This window comes from Zosterops lateralis (genome assembly GCF_965231275.1).
Source record: "Zosterops lateralis genome assembly, chromosome: 3".
Taxonomy (NCBI): Eukaryota; Metazoa; Chordata; class Aves; order Passeriformes; family Zosteropidae; genus Zosterops; species Zosterops lateralis.
The window spans coordinates 58,731,620-58,753,789 of NC_139764.1; the positions used below are offsets into that span (position 1 = coordinate 58,731,620).

The window sequence follows — 22,170 nt, forward strand, 5'->3', positions numbered from 1 at the left end:
ATTAGCCATAGAATACACTGAGTTGGAAGGGACCCATCAGGATCATTGAATAAAACTCCTGGCCCTGCACAGGACACCCCAGGAGTCACACCATTTGCCTGAGAGAATTGTCCAAATGCTCCTCGAACTCTGTCAGGCTTGGTGCTGTGACCACTTCCCTGGGGAAGTTGGGCCTGTTTCAGTGCCCACCACCCTCTGGTGAAGAAACTTTTCCTGGTATCCAACCTAAACCTCCCCCACCTCAACTTCACGCTGTTTCCTCAAGTCCTGTCACTGGTCACCAGAGTGAAGGGATTGGTACCTGCTCTTCTGCTTCCCCTCACACAAGGAAGTTGTAACTGCAATGGGGTCTCCCCTCAGTCTCCTCTTCTCCAGGCTGAATAGACAAATTGACCTCAGCCGCTCCTCATACAGCTGCCCCTCAAGCCCCTTCACCCTCTTTGTTGCCTTTCTTTGGACACTCTCTAATAGTTTAATGTCTTTCTGACATTGTGGCACCCAAAGCTGCCCCCAGCACTGAAGGTGAGGCTGCCCCAGTGCAGAGCAGAGCAGGACAATCCCCCCCCTGCCTGGGTGGCGATGCTGTGCCCAACTCCCCAGAGGAAAATGCTTGGCCATCCTGGCTGCCAGGACGTGGCAGTAAGTAAGTCTCCCTTGTAAATGGGTTTATAACATAAATTTGGATCCCCTTTCAGATCTTTTCATCTTATTACATGTAAAACATTTAACTCTAACCAAACTCTAGGTAACAAGTAAATTCTGTTTCTGTAATTTCTGTGTACTTCAAGGAAAAGACAAGTTCTTGTGTACATGTACATGTAGGAAGAACTAGACCTGGATACAGTGTTTTGTCTGTATTGAGTAGTTTTCAAATTTCACTGTTTTTGATACATTAATAGAACTACATTAACTCCCTTATTTTAATGTCCTAGGTACCTATAATTACTAAAAAACCTATTCAAATCACATTTTAAAACACTTCAAAAGGAATTTTTCAAAATTCATTAAAATACAATTTCTTCTTCTCTGAAATTAAAAAAAAAGTAATTTAAACTCTATTCCAATAGAGGATTTTCCTCCACTTGTTTGTTTTAAATAAATATATATTAACATGTACAAAATCAAGACATTAAATGCACATATTTCACCAAAATGCATCTAAATCCATACAGAACTGAGAAAAATGAGTATAGTAACAGTGCCCTTTCTTAATCTAATATAATTGAAGAACACCCATTCTCTTTATGACTACAGAAAGTCAGATGTAGTGCTCATGTAAAAATAATTCAAAGCAGAGTTCTGTTTGGACTGTGAAAATGACACATAAATTCTTTACGCATGGTCATACTGGGCTTGAGTTAAAGCCAAACAAGCATCTGATTCTTGCTTTGAATGCTGGTTGATTGACTGCTGTTGTAAACCATTTAATGGGACTCACATACAAAAGACTGCTGAAAGACAGTCTCATTTCAGCAATCTGAGATGTCAGCAATAAGACAAGTTCAAGAAGACAGATTTAAACAAATCTTTGTGAAAAAAATATCTACCAAATATACTACTAAGCAGATTATTTTTTTGTAAAGAGTTATATCCCAAATTCTTTAATCATATTCCAGAACACTTTGAAGAATATTTGTAAATAGTGGAGCCTCAATTTCACTCAAATCAAAAATTTTATACCATGTTAAATGATCTTGTAATTTCTCTTTCTCTGACACATTTGGATGGATATAAATAATATTTAAATGCAGAAACATGTACAGAAGACATTATATATATAGTTATATACACAAAGATAAACATAACTATGAGACATATATAACACAAGGTAATAAATATGATAAAACAGATATATAGATAAATAAATATGTATAAATATATCTCATTTTGATTTTGAATTATCTGGATTTTGCAATAGTTTTGCCACATCCCATACTTTTTTCCTCTGAATATCTTTATCCTCTGAATATCTTTATTTTTTGGTAAAAATTTAGCTAAGCTAAAAGGTGACCCTAAGCACAAACAAAACATTAATAGCAACTTGAATTTGTGAAGTGCCTGGCATGTTTAAAGTATTGTTTAAGTATTTAATTAAAAGTCCTCAGAACAATCCTTAAGACCAGTAAGCACTTCCAGCAGCAATGCTGCAGCACAAAGAAGTCACCACAGGGGAGAAACCAAATTGCCACCAAAGCCCTACATGTAGTCCTGAAACCAGCACTAACTTCTAACACTGGTATTTCTCTTCAGACAAAGCAGGAAGACACAAGTGTGATTTATAACATTGTAATAATCTAGCAAGGTACAATGTTTAAAGTCTAATGGTATTTAGAAGAGTTATCAAATCTGTGGTACCACTGAAATTCTCTCTGTACATGAATGTAGTCCAAGTAAGGTCACATCTCTGCCAAACCAGAGACATTTCACTTAGCTTTAATCATCTATAAGTACTGTGTCTAATCTGACTTAGTCACACAGCCTGTCTTTAAAGTCAACAGAGAGATGAGCAGCTCTGGGGAATGATACATCTCACTTATCTTAAACCCTCATTTTAGGATGAGAAATGGAACAGGATTCTGGAGATGGATAATTGAACATAAACTTCAGCTGTCAGTGAGAACCACTGCACAGAGTTCCTGCAGAGCCAAGGCTGAGAGACTTCTGTCATTCTCCATGGATCTTACAAGAATTGGCTAACACACACTCCAGAAAAAAATGGCTTTTTGCACATATAACTCAGAGACATAACAGATCAGAAAAAAATTAAGATGTGCTTACCAAAAACAATAGAGGACTCACAGTAGTAGTAACCATTTGGCTGCTTTTTTTTCAACATGGAGCAAAGATCAAAGCGGTGCAAGATCTCATCTCCAAAATAATGATTTTTGAAATCTTCATACAGACTAGAGTCAATTTTTTTCACCTTTAAAAAGCAACATAAAATTCAATTAGGCATTTACTTGCAGACTGAATTTTCATATTTAATTTCTATAGTTTTCATTTTAACTGTAAGTACAGTTAGTATGGAAAATTACTTCAAGATGCAAAAAGAATACAGAAATAATCATGTGCCAGATCTTCCATTTTAGGGAAGTACTGTCTACTGCAGAAGTTAACAATAAAATAAAAGTGTCATTAGTCCTCCTTTCTACCACTTCCTTTTCAGTCCTGTAGGAAACAAATAGACATACACAACGCTACAACTGCTTTAACTTCCAACAGTTTGTAACAGTGTTCATGGAACGTGCAACTGGAAATTATTCTTGCTGTCATCAATGGGCATGCTGCTACAAGGAAGAATCTCAAATGGTCATTAAGGGCAGTTTTCTCAGTCATTAAAATTAGCACACAAGAAAAAATAGTTGTATTTTACTAGCACTAGACTTTTTTATCTCAGTAAATCTAAAATCTTACCGAGATATATAATATTAGAATCATGTAGTTTTGCATCTATGAAGTGGAACATAATAAATATTCTATTAGGCTATTTTCAGAAAACATAATTTCAGTAGTTATTTTAAGAGTATAGGGGTTCACATTCCATTGCGTCTTCAATAAAAATATATGATCTCTATAGAAATTCAGTATCTTCGCCTTCAATCTACCTCCCAATAATGCTGTTTGCTACTTAAATATCATTACTATATGCTAAGGAATATTAGGAGCCTCTAGCAGCTCCAGCCCAGTGCTCCCTACTGTCTGGCTACTGGAGTCCATCCATCAAAGCCTCAGTCTTTGATGGCTGTACCTGCTGCTTTCACCTCCCAAAAACATACCCATGCTCAAAGGACACGGACACGGCTGGCCACATGGATGCCACGGCCTTCACCTGCACCTGCACATGGGGCTCAGAGAGGACAAAAGTGTAGGTTGCTCTTGGCAGGGACAGGTGGTCAATAGTGACTTTCTCTCCATGTTCATGTTTGTGCATTCCTGAAGCACTGTCATGGCCCCTCTGCCCCCAGCACCCCTGCCCAGATTGCCGGCCTCTTACTGAGCCCACAAGTCTCCCACTTGCTGACTGGCTCAGCTTGAGGTTTGGCAGTGAACACCTGCACTCCCCACACACAGAGTTTAGGGAGGATACAGACATTTACCCCTGGCAATCAGCCTCATTTTAAACAGGACTGGCCCCTTGTGCAGCCCACACTGTCCACTCCTCTTTTGTGCTCTTCTCCAACCTCTCCCCCTGCACACCCCCCATGCATTTGCACAGCTGGGAACAACCAACAACCTGCCAACATCCTGAGCCCTCGGTTTACATTCCCAACAGCTGCAAAGTCCCGGTTTGCCTGTGGTTTCTCGGCAGCTCATCAATTTGAAAAGTAAAGTCTGCTTCAGTGAAGGTCAAATGTCTTTTCATTTCCTTAATCTCTAAAATGATGACATCTAGTGGTGGATGCTTTTCATTTCAGGAAATTGAAATTTGGGAGTCTACATCTCTGTGGAAGTCTACATTTATTCCATCCTCACAGTAATTACTTAAATTTTATATTCTGTGGCTAGACTAGTACTTATGTACTTAGGTTATTCTGACATTAAATCATTATTCTTTGCTTTTTAGCTGACAGTTCTTGGAAATACAGTTAGACATAAATCAGCAATAAAAAAAGACCTTTTTCAGCCAGGAGAACACTTGTCAAACTGTGAAGCCTTGAGTACTTCTGGAATGAAATGAAGAGAAGATAAAAATCACAGCTTCATGCTCCAATAAAAAAATAACATTTACAAGAGGTTGGGATGTTGCTTGTCAAAGACAGGTTGGGAAGGTGTGAATCAAATGCTGAATGCTCAGGAATTGAGTTGTGCTTGTGATGCACTACTGAAAGGTATTTGGAAAAGCAGCCATGGGAAAACTGTATTTTTAGTAACTGGAACAATTTCTGGAGTGCTGCTTGCAGTGAGATGTGAAAGGATGAAGCAATGCAGGTGCATGGGAAGGTCATGGCTCATTTCTTAACTGAAAGGGTCTGGAGCAGTGGAGATGCAAGAGAAAAGCTGCTACCTCATGGGAATAGTACAGATGCTGATAATAAAGATAAGCTATAATGGGGGAGGGTGAGAAACAAGAGCATTTGAGAGGCCACTTTGAAGCGTTTGGTGCTGGAAGGGGAGGAGGAAGCCCTGTAATGGATGACACCTGTAAAGGACACGGCTGTGCAACGTGGGCCTGGAGAGGCCTGGCACGAGGAGCTCTTGCAGGGCTGCCAGAGCACCAGGCAGAACGCCTTTGGCAGCCCTGAAATGTCTGGTTTTCCTCCCCATGTCTCTGGGAAGGCGCAGCCCGCTATCCCAGCAGTTGAGCCCCAGGCAGTCCCCGTGCCTACTGCCACAGCCAGCCTTGGGGCCGTGGGCAGGCAGGCTCCGGCGGTGCCAGGCAAGTAGCAGAGACGCCAGCGGCTCCGGGCTCCGTGCTGCAGAGCCCACAGCCCGGCACACACTGGGGTGGGCGCTCCATGCCGGCGGGGCCCGCAGGCCGCCCCAGGGCCGCTCCCCGCGGGGCCCGGGCCGCAGCCGGGACTGGGCCGTGTGGGCGCTGTGGAGGCGGCTCCGGGCCCTCCCCACGGAGCGGGAGCTCCCGCCCGGAAAGAAAAAGGCGACAGCACGACGCTTTTGGGCTGCAGGGAGGCGCAGCAGCTGGGACAAGCTGCCCGTCTGGGGTGAGGAGGGTGAGTAGCGAGCAAAGAAGTGAGACAGAATTGCAGGTGAGGTGCTGACAGGGATTAATACGTCCAATCCCTTATGTGCTTATATGGAAACCGGTGCTGTGTGATGGTGCAGCATAAACATGAGCCTGCGACCCTGAAATGATGGCCAGGCCATGGGGCTGCAAATGATGGCCAGGCCATGGGGCTACACTGCTGAGAGGAGCCGTGGGCAGCACAGATATGTGCCATGAACCTCTGAGAGAGGATGGTTTGTACATGGATAAACACATCCCTGCGTGTTACTGTATTTATGGGTATTTGGGTGTACATAGATACTTTAAAAAAATAAAGAACACAAAGAAAAACTGTAAAACTAATGCTGGAAGTTGGCTCTGTTACACCTTCCTTGGATCTTTTCACTTGAACATTTAGAGTTAATTCCTGGTAGCATCTTAGATTCTCCAGGGCAGGAAGAGTGAGTGTTAACCTCCTGTTGTCAATTAAAGTAACTTCTTAGGACGTTTTGGATGAGTTGTGAATAAAAATACGTCTTGCCAACAGAATGAGTGCCACATCAGCCACGAGCTGTGCCTTGCCACCACCGCTGGGGCCCGAGCAAGAGGAGCAAGAGGAGCAAGAGGGCTCAGAGACACATATGTCTGTTTTGTGGTATGCAGGGCAGCTGGCAATTGCTTACTATGATACAGAAGATTGCTCAGTCTATTTCATGCCTGAGGTACCTGATAATGAAGACCTCAAGCTACTGCAAAAAGTGATTGGGGAACTTAACCCTCAGTGCATAGTGACCAGTGCAAAACAGGACCAGAATATTGCCAAATTCCTCAACAACCTAACAGCTACTGCTGATGATAAGGACATAGGAAAACCAGAAATTGTCCTGTTTCCTAACATAGATTTTGGTCTAGAAGTCAGCAAGCAACGGATCCTGTCTAGGGAATTTCCATTTATCCCATCCCATATGACTGCAACAGACAAAATTCTCTATTTGTCCTCAGTCATCCCTTTTGAGAGTCCACTCATGATACGAGCCTTAGGGGGCCTCCTTAAGTTTCTAGACAGAAGAAGGGTTGGAGTTGAACTCGAAGACACCAGTATAGCCGTTCCTATTTTGGCCTTTAAAAAGTTTGTGGTGTCAGATACTGTGAATATGGACCAAGACACTTACTGTGTCCTGCAGATATTTAAAAGTGATCTCCATCCTTCTGTGTACAAGCTATCCAGTGGATTAAAAGAAGGATTTAGCTTATTTGGAATTTTAAACCGTTGCAGATGCAAACGGGGAGAAAAACTGCTGAGGTTGTGGCTCACACGACCTACCCGGAACCTGACAGAGCTGAACAAACGGCTGGATGTTATCAACTTCTTCCTGCTGGCTCAGAACCATGAAACAGTCCTCACTCTTCAAAACTGCCTCAAGAATATTAAAAATATTCCTCTTATTTTAAAAAGAATGTCTCTTTCCAACACAAAAGTTAGTGACTGGCAAGCACTTTATAAGACAGCGTACAATGCAATCTGCCTTAGAGACATGTGTCGTTCTCTGCCCGACGCTATTGAACTTTTTCAGACCATTTCACGTGTCTTCACTGATGATCTGCACTACATTGCTAACCTAATAAGCAAAGTGGTAGACTTCGAGGGCAGCCTCTCAGAGAACTGCTTCACTGTTAGACCCAATGTAGATGCCACAATTGATGAGAAGAAACGAAAGCTGATGGGACTACCAGATCTCCTTACAGAAGTAGCACAAAAAGAACTGGAGACTTTGGACAGTCAGATTCCCTCCTGTTCTGTGATATACATTCCTTTGATTGGGTTCCTTCTGTCCATTCAACGCCTACCAAATATGGTGGATAAGACTGATTTCGAAATTGAAGGCTTGGACTTCATGTTTTTATCAGAAGATAAACTGCACTACAGAAGTGCCCGGACCAAGGAGCTAGACAGCCTGCTGGGTGACTTGCACTCAGAGATCAGAGACCAGGAAACACTCATCATGTACCAGCTGCAGACAAAGATCTTGGAGAAGTCTGAAGTACTTAACAGTGTGATTGAGTACACTGCACACCTGGATGTGCTGCTGGCCTTGGCGGCGATGGCCCGGGAGAACGCCTACTGCCGACCTCGCTTTACTCACCGCCACGGCTTCCACATCAAGGATGGAAGACATCCACTCATGGAACTATGTGCAAAGACTTTCGTGGCCAATCCCGTGGGCAGCGGCGATAATACCAGACGAATAAAGATCATCACAGGGCCCAACTCTTCTGGAAAGAGTATTTACTTAAAGCAAGTAGGTCTCATAGTGTTCATGGCTCTAATTGGCAGTTATGTCCCTGCAGCAGAGGCAGAGATTGGAGTAGTTGACGGTATTTACACAAGAATCCACAGTAGGGAATCAGTTTCTGTAGGGCTCTCCACATTCATGATTGATCTTAACCAGGTTGCCAAGGCTGTGAACAATGCCACAGAGAGGTCCCTGGTACTTATTGATGAGTTTGGTAAAGGGACCAACACACTGGATGGCCTGTCCCTTCTGGCTGCTGTCCTGAGGTACTGGATCAGACGAGGAACACAGTGTCCACAGATCTTTGTTTCCACTAATTTTCACAGTTTAATGCAGCTAGAACTCCTGCCTGATACACCTCTTCTGGAGTACCTGACCATGGAGACCCATCAGGATGGAGAGGAGTTGATATTTTTCTATCAGATCAAACAGGGCATGTCCACCATTAGTCATGCTGCCAATATTGCTACATTAGCAGGAATACCAGCCAAAATTACTGAAAGAGGAGTGGAAGTATCAGAACTGATTTGCAACGGAAAACCTATCAAACGTCTTGATGATCCTTCAAAAGGTGATAAGATGGAAAAATGCAAGTCTGTTGTGGAAAAGTTTCTTTGCATAGACCTTGACGATCCCCAAGTGGACTTGGAAGAATTCATTTCTAAAGAGGTGTTGCCTTCTGCAGCCTCAATCCTGTAGCAAGGGTATGTGTAAATGCACAGACTGCATCATATGTACCATGGCGAGTCTGATACTTTAAAGAATGATCACTATGACATAACACCTCATAGGACATTTAGCTTGTAACAAACTGTAGTTATGTTTTTCTTTTTTCTTCTTGTTTAAACCAAGTACTTACATATCCCTGCAATATAATGTATCATATGAATGTATGAACAAGAAGAATTTTAAGAACCTTTTCTAGCTGTTGGGTCACCCAGTTTCTGAATTTTCTGTCCCTGTTGTTGGATTTAAAAAATTTAAAATTTAAAAAATATACTGTAGAAAAATCACAACACATTTCTACTGGTCTTAGAAGACTATTAAAGGGACGTTTCATATTGTTTCATATTGTGCCAAAGCGATGGTTTCAGCCATTTTCGGATCAGCATCAAAGACTCCAAACAAATACGTGGCTCAGGCTCTTGTACCAACAATTAACAGTTGTCACAATACAAAGCACTGACATACTGGTAACTAACATACTGATAACTGGCAATGCAGAGGGATTTAATGACTTTTTGGATTTTCTTATACCGTCTTTTCTGTCCAACTGCCAGAGATCCCAGGAGTTATTATAAAAAGAATGCTGATGGTCAGATTCACTGGGGACTGATAAACAGAAGTGCCTTAGTTTTACTGAGAACTGTTCTCTTCTTTAAGGTCCTGTATGATACAGTTGTATCATACATACTCTGTGTGTGTGGCTATGCCACATGGGTATAAATAAAGGCAAAATTAAAAATCTAGGAATGTAAGAGAGAAATTTACATTTTCTACTCTATTTTCAATTATTAACATTTGAGGATTAGTAACACAAAGGGAGGATTCCCTTTCACTTCTCTTGTCATGCAGAGGATCTTTACTGAACACAGTATTTTATGCATGCATATGCAAGAAAAATTCATTATGAAATTAATGACACAAGAGCCATATATAAATATGTCTCTTTTGTTATTAAGATATTCTAGAAGATCTGTGGAATTTTAAAATCAGCATTTTAAAACCCCAACTGTCATTTCAAGCAAAAGCTTCTGTGAGTTTACAAATTTCATATCTATGATATACCACCTGCACCCGGTGGAAAACTCCTTATTTCTACTTTAGTGCATGTATGCATACCCTCAGATTTTCTTATTTTCTTCATGTAGCTCAAATCTCACTACCCTCTTACTACTGATTTCAAAATACTACTTAATTAAAAAGTGCACCTTCAGTATTTTTAGAGATATTTCTAATTAAACTTTAAAGTATTTTTTAATGCCCGCTATTAAGAAAAAATCAACTTAAAAGATTCGTTTTATGTACTTTAATTCTTATTTAAAATATTTTTTTCTGAAAATTATTTTCTTAGTCAATGTTAATGCAATAACCTTTCCTGCAGCCAGACAAGTGTCTGTGATTCCTCATGTTAGTAAGACAGAGGAGACATCAGATAGCTTATTGTCTGCCAAAACTTCCTCTAACCACTTACATTATGGCAAATAAAAGACATTTTATACATTTCTCATCTATACATTATTTCAAGAAGCCAAAAATATAAACTGAGAGAAAATTTACATTTGAAAAAATTAATTCCCTTCATAATTATCAGTATTAAACATGTTATCTGGTATATATGGCTGAAGATAGCTAAAAGATGAAAATCAGCGTACATTAAATGATCATCAAAGATTGGAGACACTGCTTTGGGTTTGTTTCAATGTAGAATTTCCTTCTTGAGGATAAAAGAAACTATTATTATTACCAAATAAGTACCTTCTGTTGTTTCTGTATGAAACTGGAAAGAGACAGATGTTTAACATAATTTACAGTAAAAAATACAGTAACAAATTATTGAATGTGCATTCAATGCTATTTCCAGTGCAATCATAATAATACTGTCTGCTCAATAGCTGGTATCATGATGATGTTACCATTGAAGTGAATGGCAACACTGAATCAGGCCTTGAGCAATACCTGGAAGTGTTGCAAATACAAACATTTTTCTTGGTAATATATTCTCTTTTACCATCTATACATGCAGCATCTTAAAGATACTGCATGTATAGTTAGTAAAAGAGAATATATTTGTACAAAACGTACAAAAGATTATAATATACAAAAGATTAATGATTTATAATTTAGGCATTTTTTGTTACCAACCAATGTCTAGGCTAGTGACATACTCTGCACTAATAAAGCAGATGCCATCAGAGCAATTTAGCTGTTTCATCTTTTACTTATGAAATTCAGTTCACAGCATTTGCAGTTCTGGCAGTACTAGGTATCAAAGGACCTTCAAACATCATTCAGCATTTATGAAGTGCCTCCCAATACCCCCTGAAATAAACAGGAATCTGGACAAATGGAAAACAGGGCTTGTGACTGCAACTTAAGAGGCAAGTGAGGGAAGTAGGAACAGAAACCTTATCCTCAAATGCAAAACTCCAGTTGCTTCTTTTATTGTGCTTCATTAGGTTCTTTGCATAGAAGATAAAGATACTAACCCAGGATTCTTATAATTTAAATAATTCTGGAACTAGCTGAACATGTGCAAGTAAATTATATCCATCTGTCACCTTCCACAAGGACATCTCGGAGCACACTATACCTCCTGTTCTTGGGGAAGTTTTCAGTGGCACATCTAATCTGAGAAAGGTCCAACTGAGCATGAAGAACAAGTTAGTCCCACTTCTGAGTAGGTAAATAAGTCCTTTTTCTGAAAAGCTGAAGGGGGTACAGTAAAAGCAAGATAGCTCTTTTCTAATCCACTTTATTTCACACTTTCATCCTTTATTAATATATTTCCAAATTTTTTAGAATTACCACTGTTAGCTTAATGACATGCCTTCAAAGTGAAAACATGATTTCTTGAGATGTTTACTAGTTCTGAATTCTTAAACTCTTTGCTTTGTAAATATAATTTTTAACTTTTGGAAAGTTAAAATCTCTTCAGAATATATGCATTTCAAAATGCCTGTATTAAAGTTTAAAAATAGATTTTTTTTTCCCCAAAATATAGCTTTGGTGGAATTTAGATGTCATTGAGAGGAGGGTGACTTAACATAATACTGTTTCAAATAAGGAAGCATACATTTAAAAAAGAAATTAATTTAGTTATAAAGCTATGGCTGAGAACTATACTCAACCACTTCAGTCTATTTGCTCTTTTATAAGCTTGCTCATGTAACCTTCATCCATTTCCCTTTTATTGCTTTTCATATTGTTATATGATCTGAAAATGCAATTAGACATCATATTAAAATGTACCACAAAATAATTATTCCTTTTACTAAACATATTTTTATTTACTGTTTTCTGTAAACACATGGAACTATCCAACTAAATGCAGGAACACAATGAAAGAATAAATTATAGTAAGGACTGATGCTTATGCCTGACATGGAATTGACAGAGAAAAATGAACTGATTTTTAATACATAGTATCTTTCTTTACAGTAGATCATATGCATTATCCAGCATTATGGAGGGCTCAGGAAGATAATTTGGAATGACATTGACCTGGTTCTGTCAGCAGCAGTGAATATCAGAACACAGAAAGGATGTATCCTGGCTAATATTTCATGGAAGGTAGATAAATGTAAATGAAACAACCAACCAGCCAAAAAACAGCAAAAATACAGAATAGCAAAAACCCCACCCTGATTGTCTCAGATGTTTTAACCAGTTAAATCACTGAACAGCTGATATTCTAGAAGATCTGTGGAATTTCAAAATTAGCATTTTAAAAACTCAACTGGCATTTCAAGCAAAAGCTTCTGTGAGTTTACCAATTTCATATCTATGATATACCACCTGCATCCTGTGGAAAAGATCTTATTTCTACTTTAGTGCATGTATGCATACCCTCAAATTTTCTTGATGTAGCTCAAATCTCACTACCCTCTTACTACTGATTTCAAAATACTACTTAATTAAAATGTGCACCTTCAGTATTTTTAGAGATATTTCTAATTAAACTTTAAAGTATTTTTTAATGCCCGCTATTAAGAAAAAATCAACTTAAAAGATTCGTTTTATGTACTTTAATTCTTATTTAAAATATTTTTTCTGAAAATCATTTTCTTAGGCAATGTTAAAGAATCCCATAAAACATTCTATACAATGTCAGTAAAAAAATGTATGGCTGTATACCTTGTGTTAAATAATACAGTACTACAGTTAAATTAATATGAAATAAAAAATAAATATACTAGTATTGCTTCTATATATTTTAATCACAGTTATATCCTATTTTTATGTATTTGTGTATTTTGTCAAAAAACCTAATAAATAGGCAGGAAATAACTTCCTTCAAGAGAGAATACAGAAGGTATAAATTAAATTATATTTTAAATTATTAAATTATAGTTTTTATATAAAAGTATAGTTATATATGTAGTATAGTTTAGTATATATATATAAGTATAGTTTATATATAAAGAAATAAAAAAATATAAAGAAGTATAGTTTTTAATATATATATATAAAAGTATAGTTTTTCCTCATTACTCTGAAATTCACCAAAGCATATTCAGTAGAGAACTAACAGTCTGCCTACTATGCATAATCCAAATGGAAATTCCACTGTTTACTTCCTTGTTTTCTCCCATACAGTAACAAAACTCAGCAAACAAACTGCATGCATACAATCTACCCCTTAATGAGAGTTCTGATACTCTGAACAAGTACTTTCATCCTTTGGTCTTGCCTAATATCCCAACAGAAAACAGACCATGATATTACTGCACCGAGAACATCAAGAGTGGTAAATTACAGTACAGGACTGTTTATATGGTAGATATATTAATTATTTCTTTCAAAAACAACTATTAAAGTCTTACCTCTTCAGCTGGTTACAAAGTAGCAAATATGATGCTACAGCATAAACAACATTGTCCATCTCCAAATTAAACCTTCTAGATTGCTGCTGAGCTATGTGAAATGTGAACTCACCTGCTTACGTAGCTCTGTTGATTTTGATAACTTCATGAAGGTCAGATGTGGTTTAAAAGCTCTTTCTTCTCCTGCCATGATCCCCTTTTCTTGAAATATCTTTCTCATAGTCTCTGATGGGAGGAGAAAAGGGTATCAATACAAAGATATTACATAATACAATGCTTAAAATGTGCTTTCAAATGTAATTTTAGTCATGGCTCCTTCTCATGAAAGAAACAAGATGATGAGTACTAAAAAGGCAGAGAGATTTCTACTTAATTTCAAAGGTACATATTATTTCTTCAGAGGTATATATTATTTCATGTGAAAATGAGTATAATATTTCATGTGAAATATTTGCAGTTAATATCAGTTAAATAAAAGCAATTAGAAAGCTGTTCATGCTGTCTGATTTTGCTGTCAAAATAGAAACTCTACATTAGCCCTGTTCAGCAGTCACTCTCACTGGGAGTGTGGGAAACTTCAGGAAAACTCTTGAATTCTCAATTCAAAAACAGTATTCTGTGGTGAATTCTATTATCTCTATTTGGGCAATCTCTCACTCAGACCAGAGGAAATTTGGAAGTGAAAGCTCTAAGTTTTGGCACTGGATTTACTCTAATGTCAGCATTAAAGAACAGATCAGGTGCGCTGACGATTTTTGCTTGGGTTTTAAAGTTTCACTCTTGCCTTCTGAGTGAATTTCCTACTTTTAATGTTATTTTTTCCTACTTTTATCTGTTTACAGTCCAAGCCAAAACAACTCTACAACACTGACCTAGTTTACTATTTTGCAACTTATCTGCCCAATGTAATGTTTAATCTCTTGGAAATAAATTTCAGTGTAACTTGAATTATGTTCCATGGTTTCTTTTAGATTAAATACGTTCAACGTGAACATTTTCTGTTTGGAAACAGGTTGAGATAAAATTGAAAAAAACTGTGGTAAAAATAATATTGGCAAATAGAGTATTTCTATTGCTGAAAAACAGAAAAACTGCAAAACTTTGTTTTCTTTGCAAGGACAACTTCCAATTTTTCACTAGGTGTAGGTCTAGCTCAGTCATACAATCAAGCTAAAATCAAAATAGGTGAAAAGTTATCAATCCTATCACGTTTAATCAAATCAAATATCAAATATCAAATTTAATCAGCCCTTAACAAAAGAATGTATGTTCATTTAAATATATTATTTTTTTGTTTGATAGTTCAACAGTCCTTTTTCTGGCACCTGGACGAAACAGCATCACATTGGGAAGCAAACAACACAAGTACAACTGACCTACTTGTATTATTTAAAGTTTTGTCTGTGGGAGACTTTTCTAAATTTACACTGAATCGCCACTAAGCTTTCTGGCTCCTGTAACTATTCTCTGAACAGCAAATTTTGGGGATCCATTGACACTGATGTTCCAGCAAAAGGTAAACCTTATTTGACTCAGGTTTACATTACCATGTGATTTTCTGACTCAGTCCTTGTGCATAGCAGTCTTTTTTTCCCCTTTGAAAACACCGTATTTTTTTTCTGCCATCACATCTTAGGCCATGTAGCCTTGACTTACACTCTGCAATTGGGATCTGTGTTGATGAAGATTTGCACCTCTCCAGGTGTCCCCTCCTAACTCTGGTAAGAGCTTAGTGTGAGAGCCGAGAGGTTTGTGCCTCCGATGTCGCTCTGATCACAGGACTGTGAACCCAGGGATCTCAGCAGGGCAGACCCATCACACAGTGGGTGGGACAGCTGGGCACCTGCACTTTACCCTGCTGAACAGAACCACTGGCCTGCCTGTCTTCTTTTGTTTTTTTGCAAAATAGGTTTGTTTGGTATTTGTTTGATTTATCTTTCCAAAATCCTCCTTCACACCTGGCAATACCAATGAAGAAAAAACAATGAAAACCTGGGTCAGAAGAGAAAAGCACACAGGGAGAGACTACAGCTTTACACTTAACAGATTTATGTGTGTGTCTGCACACATTCTCATGGGCATCAGACTTCTCACACAGCTTTGTCATAGCATAAACATTAAACATCACAGGCTCAAGACACTGGGCTTGCTGGGACTACAGATAGCCCCAGCTTTGTACAATTTGACATGTACAGAAAGTGTGACATTTTACTGGTTAAGGTAACTTATGAACATAATTGACACCGTGTTTCCTTCTTCAAAAATAATGAAACTAGAATGAAATCTGAGTTAGTGGAGGGGGAAAAAAGAAGTAAAGAGAAATGTTTTCCTGAGAGCATAGGAAGGTTACAAGATCATGTAATGCTATTAATATCCATGAAGCTCTTTGAAGAAGTAGTTACAAGAAAGGATTTAACAGAAACTGGAAAGGACACATGGCTGCTGTGGGCAATAGAAAGTTCTAGGCTTGTGAGACACCATAAAAGTGGATTTGTAGACTGGCAAATACACAGAAGTTCAAGTTTATGATGGGGACTACCTAAAGTGAAAGAAATTGGAGGCCAGTGATGAGAAAAATAGACAGGCAATGCCCAGGGGTCTCGACAAATGAGTATCCTCCATCTTTCCTCCAGACATTATCATTATTACTACTTAGACTGAAAAATCAAACAAAATCTATGTTTTCCTTTATTAGCCTCAGGCTGACTGATGTTTGCAGCTTCAAAGTATACCCTAGAAATGTTAAAGCTATTTTTACAAGCCCAATGACTTCCTGGAACAAATTTTTGGACAGCTTTCAGACACTCTCTCATGCAGTTTGAAGTACCCTATAATATCATTTTGTACCTCATTTTTATAATGTCAAAATTACTGAATGTCATCTGCCTCTTACAGTGGATACAGCTGAATCCATTAGAAAACTCTTTCCCTATAATTAGAATGGAAATGTGATCTATGAAGCTTACTCAGAACCACTTTATATGGGAAAAGCTCAAAAATTCAACAGCTAGATCAATACAGAACAATTCATAGTGAAATTGCATATTGAGCTGTATTCCATAATACAAATGGCCATCTTCTTTCCCAAGATTTCATTAGATACAGAAACCTGCTAGATATGTGTGTTTATTTCCAGACTAATAATCTCTGCTTGTCTCAAAACCATGTTCCTTCAATTAAAAGGTTTATAATTTAGAAACAGTATTCTGTCTTTTTATTGATTTTTTTTTTACTTTACACTTGGAAATGAAGAAAATCTGAGCATGGATAACTTACCATTAGAACTATCATGTTAAAATTATTAAGTTCTTAGGGTTTTTTAAAAGCTGGGCCAAAAGGTAAGCCAGAGTCAAGCCAATTTCCCAACAGTTCCTTCACTGCTCCTCGGTTATGTATTAGTTAGGCTTTTCTATAGTGAGCTGTCACTGTCCCAGACCACTGGCATGTATCAGTGAGCTATACTGATAGCTCATCAAGCACTCATCAGGAGTATGTGTGAGTTGTTCTGTTTCTCTCCATCACCACACACATATACGTAAGAAAAATGAGCTTGCTCATAAGGCAGGATCCATGGAGCAGCTGGGCCAGGCAATCCCCACTCTGTGCACATATGTCAGTACATAAGGTAAGCCTTACAAGACAGTAACAATGTGAAGGCCAAGTCCTAAACTGAAAAAGAAACCTAAGTAGAACTTCCTAATAAAACTTGTCTCTTATACTGGCTTCAATCCATTCTAATACTTCCTAATAGTTTGTTATGATCACGAAAAGAAGTGGGTGAGAGTCCCTTCTTTTAAACCACAATAAGCATATTGCTTCATTTTACTGAGCTATTTATCAGAGCTATTGTAATTCAGTGTTTGGCAGCACAATATGAAAAAGAATGTAGATTAAAATCTAAAAGCATTTGCTGTGCTCATTTTCAGTATTATTTCAGAGAATTATACTTCCAGTCCCACCTAACTTAACAACAGTGATTTGGACTGCCAGCTTTTTGTTCTTTGTACAAATCAGTTGTTCTAATGGAAAATTACAATACCTCTGAGTTTTCAATTTTTTCATCATGTGAAATGACCTAAGAACAACTGACAAGAAGCAAAATTCATTTATCATAGCTTCAGCCATCTGTAACTAAAGTGAACTAAATTAACTGAATTAAACTATTTCCCTAGGCTGCCTGAAGGGAGGGCAATGCAATTCACCTTCAAATGGATGCTAAATGCGTGGTTTCACAATTTTTAAAAAAGCTCATAAACTACCATCCTTGTCAGAACAGACTGCTCCTCTCCAGCCCCCTGCCTGCCACGGCTCCTATCTTTTCTGCCAACAGTTATGGAGCTATACAGTAATCTTCATGGGCAAGCTGAATAGGCTAAAAATTAGCTGGCAAAGGTAAAAATGTTAATTTTACCACAGCTGAATTCTCCATGAGGCTGCACAAAGGGGCCAGATTGCTTTGATAGGTGGCAATGTAAGTTTATGCTTGAGTAAAGCTTTAATGTATCTAGAGAAGAAGATGAGCAGTAAGACTTGTTTCCATTTCTCTTGTTCTCTAGTGTGGACTGCTAGGAAACCAATTCAAAGAGATAAGACTAAATGTAATCTATACACAACTAAAATTAAGGAAAATTACTAAGTTAATTGTACTGCATATCAGCCTGACTGTTGTACTACAGCTCAGTCCTAACTATAGTAAAATATTTAAGCAAACAAATCAACATTTCTTAAAAACAAAGGACCAAAAGTAAATGAAGTATTTTATGTGTAAACAGAAGAATAACTTTTCTGTTCATGAAATACAAGCTCCCTCTCGTGGTCAGACCATAACACACATCATTAATCCATAAGATGAACATCTGAAAATCCTGTGAGTAAAAATCAGGATTCACTTATTCACTTTTATCAGCTTCAAGCAGCATTTACAATATTGTTATCAACATAAAAATAAAAACCAAGCAATTAATTTTTTCCAAATTCACTTAGTACTTGCGCTGGTTTTGGCTGGGTGATTTTCTTCCTAATACCTTGTATAGTTATTTTTTGAATTTATGCTGAAAAGAGGTTTGATCATTCAGGGATGTCTTGGTTACTACAGAGCAGCACTTGCTCAGAGCCAAGACCTTTCCTGTTTCTCAGCCCACCTCTCCAGCAAGCAGGCTGGAGGTGCACAAGGAGCTGGGAGGGGACAGAACTGGGCCAGCTGACCCCAACTGACCACGGAGATATTCCATGCTGTATGGTATCACCCTCAGCATATATAGTGCTGGGGAAAGAAGAAGGAAGGAGGATGGCATTTGTCTTCCCAAGTCACTCTTAGTGACGGAGCCCTGCTCTCCTGGAGATAGCTGAGTATGTGCCTGCCCATGGGAAGTGGTGAAAGAATTCCTTGTTTTGTTCTGCTTGGGTGCATAGCTTTTGATTTCCCTAATAAAATGTCTTTATGTCAACCCACAAGTTTTCTCACTTTTACTCTTCCAGTTCTCTCCCCCAAAGAGCTGGGGAGGAGTGAGTGAGTGGCTGTTCGGGACTGAGCTGCCAGCTGGGACTAAACCATAACAGTCCTTCAAATATTCTGTGGTGCAGCAAAGCTTAAGAAATATTTTTTTTAAAAAAAGTCCTGTCACTGTATGTGCAAAATTTCTAAAAAGACTTTGACGAAGTAGATAATTAAATGATGTTAATGTCTTTTAATGGATTTTTGGGAAGTAAGTAGTACATCAGAGCAAACAGAAGACTCACATTTGCTCTGCTTTTCCTGGACTTCCATCTCTGGTAAACTTAAATTTATACTGGTATCAGCAGACATGCAATGACCACGTTCAGATGTTATTACTATCAAACAATTTTCTATATAATTTATGGAACTAAATGGTCTCCTACCATTTAGAAGCTAATTTACCTAAATATAACTATTTAACTAAATATAACAACACGAAAACAAAATTCACTTTAGCACATAGCAGAAGCCATACATAACCTTGAAGTAGCGAAACAGTGATTCCTTAATAAAGTCAACTGAAGTCTTTGTAAAAGGTCAAACCAGCTGCACTTCAGAAACGAAACTAATGAATTGCTAGAGAAAACACTGTATTAATAAAGACTTGTTCAGTTTTTTCCTCTGTACTGGACTGCAAAGAGGTAGTGTGACAGCAGCAGTCTTTGCTACTCTGCAAAATGTCCTATATGGGTTATTGCTCTATTAAAAAATGGTGTGACCTCACATTCCTCAGAGCACAAAAGATAATTCATCAATACTGAAAAACACTTTTAAAGAGTCTTTCCAAGGAATAGTTGGAATTGCCGGGATAGTTTTAAAGGACACCAATGAATTACAGACAGTACTGTTCTTTGAGAATTTTTATTAAATATCTGTAAACAACATAGTTTAAGTATAGACTCATAGGCAGATAAAAATGGGACCAAAACAAGGTAGCATGGAGTCTTTACAACCCATTTACAAATTTGCACTATGCTTTTTACATATACTAAATAAAAAGTTATCAGAGAATAGTGCTGTCTGTAATTCATTAACATCCTTTTGAAATATGCAAAGTAGGCCAGGAAATTAATTATGTAGCATTTACAGCTGTTAAAGGTAAATTAATATTGACTAAATTAGCACCAACTTATCTTTGTGCTCCATTCTCATTAAGGTTGTTGAGAAGTCTTTAAAACACTTAAACTAGATTGACAAGCTGTACCTGCTATTTCCTTAAGTAGTGTTGTATGATCATTTTCTGCCAAATTCACAAATCCAACTTGATTTCTGAAGTGATCAATTCCTTGAAAAGACAAATCCACTCTTTTTCCTTTCAGGAGATTGTCTACAAAAACCTTGCTGTCTGAAAGAGCACCAACTGCTCTGTCAAGAGGAAAGAAAACACCAATGTCAAATATATTTCTGCTATTAATATTGCTATTAATCACTATATCAATAAATGTAACAAAGATTTTTTAGTATCGATTTATTATCTACTATGGCACTTTTGCACTACTTCCTATCAATACAGTTGTTTTTATTACTATTATTATTATTATTATTACCACCATCTTTTTATAAAGGTAAAGTGGTTCATACACTGTGCTGTAAAACCATACAAATAATAAGACAGACTTAGCAGCAGGTGTAATTCCTCAAAAGAGTTTATCTCAGTCCGCAAGGTATCCAGATACTAACATGACAGTGTCACTATCACTTTGTGCATCCCATTTAAAGAAGATGATTACTCAGAAGTATTTAGTTTTCTATTTTTAAATTAATTAAGGTTTTTTTCCTCCTGATGTCAGTTGAACTAAGATTCTTCTCCAGTCAAAGTTCTTACAGTGCTAGTTAAATTATAAACAGATGTGACATTACATCTATAATAATAAAATATATGGAAATTACAGTTAAGCTCACGGAGAACTGTTATTAAAAGAGGCACTATCTCAATTTACCTTTACTTTCTGTAAGTTTTAAGAGGCACGCACAGAATAACTGCAATAACAGGGTACAAATAGTTTAATAATCATATTAATTTGCCACATCAAATATATGTACAATTACATGAAATAATTGTTTTGACCTGCACTTAAAGTTATTCAAATTCCGATCAAAAACTACATAAACATTCTTAGTGTTTTCTAAAAGATCTCACAATTTTAATTTTTTTTCAATGAACCTGAATTTAATCTTTTCCCCAAATCTATGCAGACTCCATAAACACTAGATGGCAGTAATAGGTTAAAAATGCTCAAGAGGTATTTTTACTTTTTCTGTCCTAGCTGGATGAAAGCAATTACTGTGGTTTCTACAGTTGGTTAAATGATTTCATTGAAGCCTGTACAATTCCAAGAATCTCTACACATTCCCATTGTGTTTAACAAAGTGGACTCTTGATGTGAACTGTGCATTAACTGGAACCTAGACCAAGTTAAGAAACACATGAAGGTTAATTACATGACAGAACATCCTTAATTGATAGAGCTCTCCTGTGGTCTTTTTACAGGACTTTAATCTATAAGCTAGAAGTACTTTAGCTCCTTTATAACCATTTTAAACAACAATACCATTAGTTGTTCCTTGGTGAAGATATTTTACTTTAAGTGTAGTCTGTCACTTACCTACCCTCTTATCACTGTTAGACAAGCCTGTTCCTGTGTCTTCTCTATGTGCTGTACTTCAAAGACCTTTCAAAAACACCATCTAATACTGGTTCTACCTGTCAGATTACTTCACACATAAGCAGGCATAGATTTATTTACCAACATGAACCTAAAAATTGGTCCAAAACAAGTACAGATATTTCAAACACACTGAGTCAAATTAAGGCTTGCAGAGATCTTTTAAGTATTGATTCATGAATGTATCTAAAATCTATCTCTGGATTTTTTACATGTGAGAACTAGTCCACAGAGAGTCCATGGAGAGCTCTGTTTCTCAGCTGAACAATGATTTATATTTCCATACTGTAGGGTCTGCTGCAGAAGTCACTGTATACCCAAGGATACCTGAGGAGTTCTATGAAAGGTCAATCCACACATGCAGCTTTCAGTTTAGCACTGTGGCATCCACAATCTAGTTCTACTTTTCCTTTTATTTTTAATCTTGCAAACACTAAAATATGTGGAAAAATAATTGTCATCTCACTAGCTATCTTGCCTTTTGTATTCTGTCAACCACTTCATA

At 37.6% G+C, this 22,170-nt stretch overlaps 2 protein-coding genes across 5 annotated transcripts in view; one reads left to right on the plus strand and one right to left on the minus strand.

Annotated features, from left to right (window-relative positions):
• Window positions 1-22,170, minus strand: part of AKAP7 (A-kinase anchoring protein 7) — a gene marked incomplete at its 5' end in the record, with an annotated part of 82,250 nt that overhangs the window by 46,656 nt on the left and 13,424 nt on the right. For all 4 annotated transcript variants that reach the window (XR_014589680.1, XM_083858022.1, XM_083858021.1 and 1 more), the window contains 3 exons: window positions 2,779-2,923; window positions 13,615-13,727; window positions 20,204-20,364. Coding sequence is in view for 3 of the 4 variants with exons in the window: in XM_083858022.1 (XP_083714148.1) it covers window positions 2,779-2,923; window positions 13,615-13,727; window positions 20,204-20,364 (419 nt within the window). The remainder of the gene's footprint in view (window positions 1-2,778; window positions 2,924-13,614; window positions 13,728-20,203; window positions 20,365-22,170) is intronic.
• Window positions 6,211-8,655, plus strand: MSH5 (mutS homolog 5; the record flags this gene model as incomplete). The annotated part of the gene is made up of 1 exon (XM_083858019.1): window positions 6,211-8,655. One exon carries the CDS (start codon window positions 6,211-6,213, stop codon window positions 8,653-8,655), a length of 2,445 nt encoding a protein of 814 aa, XP_083714145.1.